Here is a 9,080-nt window from a genome sequence, read left to right as displayed (position 1 = left end):
ATAGACTATTCTCATTAATGGGAAATGGAAAATGTAACAGTGTATCTTAAATGCTTCTCTTCTGGGAGTTCTTTTCTTTTCTTCTCCATGCTGATTATTAATAATTGACCATGATCCAATTCCATTGCTTTGGTCTTACTTGGTGGTCCCTTAGGTAATTCTTGAAAGAATATATAATACATTCAGTCCCTTTGTAAATCTTAAATTTTATATGGAGTTTTAGAATGATTATTTGTGTTTGGTTTTATTTTCATCAAAATATCATTTTCTCCATTTGAAGCTTAAAAATGTTTAGAATCCTTGGCTTTTGCCCTTTGCTCAGCACATAAGAACATCCCTAGGTTATCTGTAGGCAGGTTGTTGAGAGTCCCAGCCCCCCGGACCCCCTTTACACCTCTCAAACATACCATCCTGGTGGCCTCTGCTTGCCCAGTCGACTGGAGGCCCCAGTGTGATGAGAAGATTCTTTAATTCTGCATTGATCCTGGATTGTTTTTCATCCAGTTTTCTGGGTGTTTTTTTTTCCCCATTCACCCATTAATATTTCAATATGTCTTAAACATAAGGATTCCTTTTTTTTTTTTTCATATATAAGCACAACCATAATACCTTATCTCATCTAAAAAGTTAACATTAATTCCTTCATATCATCAAATATCACCTAGCATGTTTTTGATAATGTTTAAATATGTACATGGAAAAAGTTATGTCTTGTACATGGCACATTTTTAGCATTTTTGTAATGTTTACTCATGAATGATTTGTTGAATTATGTTATAATATTACTTTACCACTTGGTGAACTTTAATCATATATGCAATCCTACTTCATTACAAATCTCTTTGGTTACATGGATTATTTGATATGTAGGTTTATGAATTTGGATTAAATGGGTTTTAAAATACCATGGCAGAGCCAAAGATTTCCCCACACACACCCACTGGATATGTATTTGAGTGGAAATGGAGTGCTTCATCCTCTGGCAGTTTGTGTGCAGTTGTGGGAGATCACTGAGCTTGAAGATGGCCTTGAGCTCTCAAGTAGCTTCTGCCCCTGAGTATGGCCACCCTGCAGGCCTCTGAGCCTTGGTTCCTTCATGCTTGAGTGGGGACAGAGTACAGCTCATCTAGGTGCTTTCAAGACTGAGAGACCTGTGTATGTTCTGTGTGTATTGCATATTACATTTGTATGTCATGATTTAAAAAAAAAAAAAAAATTCTGTGCAAAGAAAAGGAAATGATGCAACTACAGTGGACATGTGCAAGCTTTCATGTTTCCCCACTAAGTGTCAGTGATTAGCAAATGTGTTTTCCTCTTGATGGCAAACTGCCAAGTAAACCCTTCTCAACTATGAATGGCTTGGGAAGCTCTAATGAGAATTTCCTGTCTGTAAATGTGAGGACCCTACGTGTTCAACCTCAGGGACACATCTCTGGTCAAAGGGCCTACTATCAGGGCAGGACTCCAGGGTGCTATAATGCCTTGCTCAGTTTGGGATTCAGCTTTTCAGAGCATGTGCTTCCATTCCTTCTGGGGGAAAGGCCAGTTTGATCTCAGAAGCCGGGTGTTCTCACAGGTGCACCCTCTGGGAGAACCATCTGGCTTGCCAGCATTTGTTGGTCTGTTGCATACAGTCTCTAGGCTCAGTTTTGCAGCCATCAGTAATACTTCGTTGACTAAATAATTCCTGTGTAGCTATTTAAAGAGTATGCCAAGAAGCCAAAGTTAATTATCTATTTCAAGTCTTTATTTCACTTTTAAAAGTTAAGAGTCTCTGGAAATAGGGATCTGATGTATTTAATTATAGGCAATGGTGCCAGACACTGTTCTAAGCACTTTCCATATGTTAACTTGGCCGCCCTCAAACAGCCTGGTGAGTAGATAGATACTGTTATTGTCTCCATTTCATAGATGAGGCAGTAGAGCTGCAAAGAGACAAGCGAGTTTCTCCCAATTACAAAGACTGTGGGTGCCTGTTTTTTAACCCAGATAATCAGGCTGCAGAGTCCATGTTTTTAATCCTTATGCTGTCAAGCTTATGAAAAATCTTAATTCTTATGCAGTTATTTAAAAAAAAAAAAAAAAAGTTACAGTCAAACACTTGTAAAAGAAGTTTTAAATTACCATTTAAAATTTAAATAGCTTTATTCTTTAATGTTATATTTAAACACACCTTTGTTTCTGAGTGTGCTTTGTTTCTGAAATACAATTTTTATGACATACTGACAAGATGTCAAAGTATTCTGAGGTTGCTAATCCACTTCAAACACCACAGTCATGTTTGCTTTTCACTATGGGGACCACTAAAAATTTGATCATGCCCCTTGCTTTTCAACTGAGCAGAAAAGAGATTTAAGAAATGTAAGTTCTATTATGAGAGGATGAAGAAGTGGCAAGGATACACTTCTGTCTCTGTGCTGTTTCCTAGTATTTGTAGACCTCTGGTGGCTCAGTGGTGGAAGCCTAACTGAAAAGTCAGCAGTTCAAACCCACCAGCTGCTCCATAGGAGAAAGATGTAGCAGTCTGCTTCTGTAAAGATTAAAAATCCCGTGGCGCAGTTCTTCCCTGTCCTGTATGGTCACTGTGATTTGGGAATCAACTCCATGGCAATAGGATGGGAATTTTATATAGGCTTTTAAGGTATAGTCCCTGAAAGTCCCCATCTTATGCTGTGAGCTGTGCCTATTTGAGGTAGTCTTATTTACGTAGCAATGTGTCTCATATTTGTCTTTCAAGAGAACTCTCCATCAAACTAAAACATTGTGAGAATACACCTACTTCTCACTTATCAGCTATTTCCTTATGCAACATTTCACATTTCTATAACAGTAGTACAAAATCTACTAACTAGCTATTTTGTGCATGTTAATACATACATCTGAAAGTAACAAACACCCAGGTGCATGTGAGGTAAGAATAATGCTGGCTGTGATGGCTAAGGTTATCTGAAACACCCAGGTGCATGTGAGGTAAGAATAATGCTGGCTGTGATGGCTAAGGTTATCTGTCAGCTTGGCTGGGCCATGATTCTTAGTAATTTGGCAGTTATGTAATGATGTGCTCATCCTCCACTTTTGCATAACACTGATTTTCACATAATGATCTAGTCATTGGAACCTAACCATGTTGATAAGTTAGGAGTGGATGTATATCGGCATCCCACCTCTAGACAAATGCCTAGACAAGTGTCTTAATGAAAATAACTATTAGGCAAAGTCTTCTTGCTTCCAGAGTGTGAGCCATTTTTCCTTTATGGGATAGTGTTCTCTTCCAGTTGATGTCATTTTTGTACTATTAAATGCAGACTTGGTGTGGATGCTGTCACTTTGGTGCAGCAGGTACCAGTGGCTACAACAGATCATCATGGCAAGCTTCCTTCCTGGATCAAAAAAAAGAGGCCAGGGTCAAAAACAGTCCCCTCAGTAAAGAGTATGATGTATTACTACAGTATAGTCTCCTAGCCTTTCCAGTGGATTTTCCCAATAACTTAGCATGACCACAAGAAACTTTAAAGCGTTCTTATTTTGTGTGATAGACAAAGATTTCCTTTACAAACAGAATTTCTAAATTAAATAATTTTTAATCCGATTAGAAATTTTCTTTTTAGTGAATGATATAGGTGGTCAACCTATAATGTTATTTAAATAACTCTTCTAAAGTTTTTAAATCCACAACAGATTCTAGAAGAATCATCATTATATCTGCTCTTAAGTTTACTGTGCTGCTGGAGCTCAGGTGTCTTGTGTGAGTTCTGAGTTCCACCTACATTAGCACCTCCTCTGGGGAGGTCACACGCAGATGCCAGGACCAGCCCAGCACCCTATGTTAGACTTTTTGATGTTGTATTACTTTTGTTTTTCCTGACTGAAGAAATCCCCAAATGACTTGTGTGGTTTTGAAGGACTTTTCTTCCTTCCTGGGGCACCTTTACCTTAACTACATTATACCCCTCCTGCCTTTCCCTACTCTGACACACACGTATGTGCCCACCCCACTCTCATAGAGACTGTTATTTCTACTTTTTCCTTGCTGTTTGGTAAAGAAATTTCAAGTTCATCTAATATGGATAACTTTTTTAGTATTTGAGATGCAACAGGTTTTTTTTTTCTTTTTTTGGCAGTTAAGGAATTATACATTAGTAAAACTTCATACTCATCTGAAAATACCTTTATATCATAATTTGTCTTAAATTTGGGTGAAATAACTTAAAAATCATCCTCAAAGGAACTGTCATTGTGAAATATGGAAACATCATACCTATATTCCTTTTGGTAAAAATCCCTGATTTTAAATTTTCAGCTACAAAGAAAAATACCTATGTTCCTTACTGTGCTGTCTCATGTGGCCTGGCTTTTACTTATGAGCAGACGTCTGAGGAAGGTTTCTTGGGATGAGTTCATTGAAGGCATATAAATGACAACTTGATGTGTAATAAAATGCCTATGACTATGACTAATGAGTTCAGGTTGTTTTATTAAATACTAAAAATAATGTTCCTCTTTGTGCCATTTCCTAGATGTAGTGGAACCAAAGGTGAGGGGCAAGCTCCTAGCCTCCGACCCAGCAGCTGGACTGTCTAAAAAGTTCTCTCCACCCACTTCTCACCCATCAGTTATGAATAAAGGCAAGATGGTAGCTAGTCCTGACCCCGATGACGTCATGCTGCTCACAGATAAAGGGGGCCCAAGATTTTTGGCAAGAAAGACTTTGGTAGAATTTCCTCAGAAAGTTGTGTCTCCACTCAGAAAGCAGGGTTCCGATTTAGAAACTCACCAGGGGAACAGGAAAGCTGTGGAGGATTCATCCTCATCTTCATCCAGCAGCTCTGATTCAGAGTCTGATGAGGAGGAGCTTATCTCAGAGGCTGGTTCTCAAGCAGTGAGCAAAGCCCAAGGACAGTTTGCAAAATCAGATGCTTCCTTTGATGACAGAACCCCCAAAGTTGTGATAGCAGCCAAAGAGAGGACCTGGTCCCAGGTACCATGTACAGACAGCACATACCCAGAGAAACCCTACCAGCCAGAGAAGAAAACAAAGCCCCAATCAGAAGTAGATGAAGGGGTTATGAAGAAATATGGAAAAGAAAAACAAATGCAGAAAGGATTTAGATTGAATGAAATAGATAACGAAAGCCAGAAGACAGTTAAGCCGAAACAAAACTTAACTGACCACACAGAGTCAGGATTATCTGCACAGCCAAGCCCAATGCCAACACTATTGGCAAAAGAAACTAGGGCAGAAAAACTGCTGCAAGCTGCACCTTCTGAGACCAGAGAAAAAAATGTGGAAGAACAAGTGCCAGAACCAAAATGGAAGGTGGCTTCTCCCCAGTTCAAAAAAGAAGATTTGGGGAAGCAGGTAGTAGGAAACCTGAAGGCAGCTCCTCAGACTAAACAACTAGTTTTGGAAGATCAGGTACCAGTAGGAAGTTTGAAGACAGTTCCTGCTGAGAACAAAGATGTTTTTGATGAAAAGATACCAGTACTAAACCTTGAGGAAAAGGGTGAAATAATTCAAGACTCAGCAACTCCAATGGAAGACCCAGACCACATGCAGGGTATACCTTCACTTATGATTGAGAGCTTTTCTTGGCCTTTAGGGGTTAGAGTCTAAAGACTTATTTTGAAAGCCTATCTCATTATAAAGAAGTGTTAGAATTAGATAAGCAGAGAGGCATATATATCTTTATGAATAATGCCCTTCTTTATATACCAAACCCCTAAAGTATTTTAAGTTTGTTTTATAATGAGAGAGCATGCCCTTGGCTTTCTTGACTGTTCCTTAACTTTTTCTTAATTTTTGAAAACTGATAGTCTAACACTATCATTCCTAACTTTTGAGGGTGTCCAGGTGTTCATTTCATGAACTTGTGGCACACTTACCCAAGTAAGGAAGGGGGAGTCTCCTGGTTAGTTAACTTAATTGAAGAGCAATAGTTATAGTCTTCAGGTGAGTGATAGTAGATTATGACTTTAACTTAGCATTCTTGGGCATAATGGAAAATGGGCATTTTAAGAATTATCTAGAGAGTGTTATACAAAGATAGCCATGGATGGCTTCAGTGTCCTTGACATTGGTAGCAGGTCTGCCACTGACTCACCTGAAAAACAGTAGGCTGCTATAGTTTTCTGTGATGAATTTTTACAAAGAGTTTTTTTTTTTTTTGCTTCCATGAATTTTTAACAGGAAACAGTGTTGATTCCAGTTGTTACCCCTTTCTTGAGCATTGAACTCTATAAAATGTTAGGTGCTTTAGGTGGGTCCTGGAAAAAACATGGATGGCACTCTTCATTTCAGACTCTCTGCCTCTTCCAGACTCCTTTAAATTCCATCACGATTAACAAGTCCAGCTCCTCCTCCTTGTGTCTGCTCTGTCTGCTGTTGAAAGCCTCTCCCTTGCCTGCTGTACATTACCTGGTACCTTAATGTTCTTGGTTGCAGCATGTCTACAGGATTTATGTGTTTTCTTCCACTTCCATTTTCTTCCTTTTTTTATTAATATGCACAGTCCCAGCATTTGGCCAACATCTCAAGACTCCAAGAAGAGCATTTTCTGCAGCTGCTGTTTGCAGTCCTTGTAGATAGGAGAGAAACACCAGAGCCTTCATAATAAAAAAAACATACTGAATTTGGGGGTTTCAGATTACAAATTTTTAAAGGAGGAAAAAGTTCTAATTTTTCATTAATGTATTATTTAAATTTTTCACTGATATATTATTTTTAAATATTCTCTTTCACTTTTAAAGTAAAGAAGACAACCAAGAGTCAGCCCACGTTGCAGGGGAGCTGTCTGTGCAATGTAGGCTCTGAGAGCCACTTAAACAAGCCCTCCTCCCCCAATTACCTAGTTTTTGTTTTTAATGATTTATTTTGTTGTCATTGTTGAGAATATACGTAGCAAACACATATACCGATTCAAATTTGTACATGTTGGTTACCTGGTTTTTTGCCTTCCAAGTACATTTGTTTTTGATAAGAGTTTTTTTAAATCCATGGTTCCCTTCAGTTATTACCTTGGCTATGTAACACAGTCTGTTTTGAAGATGCATCCATACCACACTGAAGATACTCGTTGAGTTTGGGAAAATGTCAGCTTTTCAAAGAAGACATCACTTTTTGACACAACTGAAAACCTCAAAAGCAGAGCTTTTGCTATTAGTTCAAATACTAGAAAAATGTATTTACATTGTTTTCGGTGTAGCACAAGAAGTTGAGACAGCCATAATGACATGATTTCCAGAAGTCTCAAGTTAGAATCTCATCCAAGCTTAGCCTGTCATCCTTGCAGGTTTCATTTTGTCATTATTGTTTGTGACATGCCATATTGCAGGAGACCAGTATTTCTTTTGCTTCAACCATACTTAGTTTTCAGATTACTAAACATTGAAACCATAAGAAAGCTGGCTGCCATTGAGTCGACTGTGACTCATGGTACCCTCGTGTGTGTCAGAGTAGAACTGTGCTCTGTAGGGTTTTCTGAAGTAGTTCATCAAGCCTTTCTTCCAAGGCACCTCAGTGTGCACTTGAACCACCAACTTTTTGGTTAGTAGCCAAGCACTTAATCATTTGTGCTACCCAGGGACCTTACTAAATGTTTTGGTATATGCATTTTGGATTTTTTTTTTCCCCTACTTTAAGAAAGAAAACCTAGTATTTTTAGTCTCTGAGCCTTAAAATATACCAACTTTTTTAAAAATAAAATGGTTAAAAAATACGTATTCTTTTTCAATTTCTCTTATCTGTGTTCCTGTGAGCCTTGTTGTGCAGTGGTTAAAGCACTTGGTTGCTAACCAGAAGGTCAGTTGTTCAAACCCACCAGTCATTTCACAGGAGAAAGATGTGATGGTCTGCTTCCGTAGAGATTGACAGCTTGGAAACCCTATGGGGCAGTTCTACTCTACGCTTCTTGTGGTGTTATGAGTCAGAATCGACTTGACAGCAAAAGTTTTGCTTTGGTTTGGCTTTACCTGTGTTAAATAGAACCTGTAACACATTTTAAAAGAGTCAGCATTTATCTAATTTTCTCGGAAACCACCTGCGGTTTCTGCTTCTGAAAATGTTCTTCTATAAATGGCTTATTTCTATTACAGACAAACTTCTCATCTCATTTTTCTTTCCGTATTTTTAAGTAACCTGATGAAAGTTCCTCCATAGTTGTTCTAGAGAGGTTCAAAATTCTGACAAGTCCTAGGCCTGGAAGTATACAAAGATATTAAGACACTTTGTAATAACTATTTCATTTCTTAAATTGCTGATGCTATATGCTTTTAAAACACATTTTGAATTAATTCCTTTCTTCTGCTTGTGAAGGTCCTGTTGCTTTCCTAGGCTTTAGTCTTCTAATTAGGCAATTTGTGCACTATAGATAGAATTTATGAAGATTGCTTGGTCTGTAAGTAAGCATTGTGCGCAAGCTAACTTACTCAAAAAGAACTTTCTCCTTCCCTTTCTCTATGTTCTCATGGGGTGTATATTTCCTCCACAGAGACTGAGCAAGCTGCCTTACCCGCTGAGCCGTTTGACAACACCACCTACAAGAATCTCCAGCACCATGACTACACTATGTATACCTTTTTGGATTTGAACCTGGACCTCTCAAAATTCAGAATGCCTCAGCCTGCTTCAGGACGGGAGTCACCACGACACTGAGAGCTCAAAGCTCAAAGATTGTGCTTGCATTGTCTTCACTGCTTTCTTATTGCAAAAAATAAAATCCATTCAACATCAGAAGGCCTAAATGTATAATTAGTTTCCTTTTCACACCTCTCACAGACTGTAGTCAACACTAATTATTTATTCAACATATATTTAGAAATATCTACTATGTGCAGGGAATTATTCTTTAATTATAAAATTATGGCTAACTAGAGAAATCTATAAAATTAGAGAATTCTAAGTGCTTTGCAAGGAGCTCTGGTGGCATAGTGAGTAAAGCATTTGCCTGCTTACCAAAAGGGCAGTGGTTCAAACCCACCAGCTGCTCCATGGAAAGAAGATGAGGCAATCTACTTCTGTAAAGATTTACACCTTTGGAGACCCATTGGGTGTCACTGTGAGTCAGAATTGACTCCATGGCAGT

General features: G+C 38.4%; 1 protein-coding gene across 1 annotated transcript in view; it reads left to right on the top strand.

The window, feature by feature from the left end:
- The window catches only part of NDUFV3 (NADH:ubiquinone oxidoreductase subunit V3), an 11,101-nt gene extending 2,451 nt beyond the window's left edge, over positions 1-8,650 (top strand). The window contains exon 3 of the mRNA XM_042781844.1: positions 8,487-8,650. Within this exon, the coding sequence (XP_042637778.1) occupies positions 8,487-8,650 (164 nt within the window). The remainder of the gene's footprint in view (positions 1-8,486) is intronic.
- Positions 8,651-9,080: the final 430 nt, after the last annotated feature.

This window comes from Orycteropus afer, unplaced genomic scaffold, assembly GCF_000298275.1.
Source record: "Orycteropus afer afer isolate SDZICR_OR568_19922 unplaced genomic scaffold, OryAfe1.0 scaffold00179, whole genome shotgun sequence".
Classification (NCBI taxonomy): domain Eukaryota; kingdom Metazoa; phylum Chordata; class Mammalia; order Tubulidentata; family Orycteropodidae; genus Orycteropus; species Orycteropus afer.
Note: the sequence above shows the minus strand (reverse complement) of the source record. Positions and strands in the feature narration are given on the sequence as shown.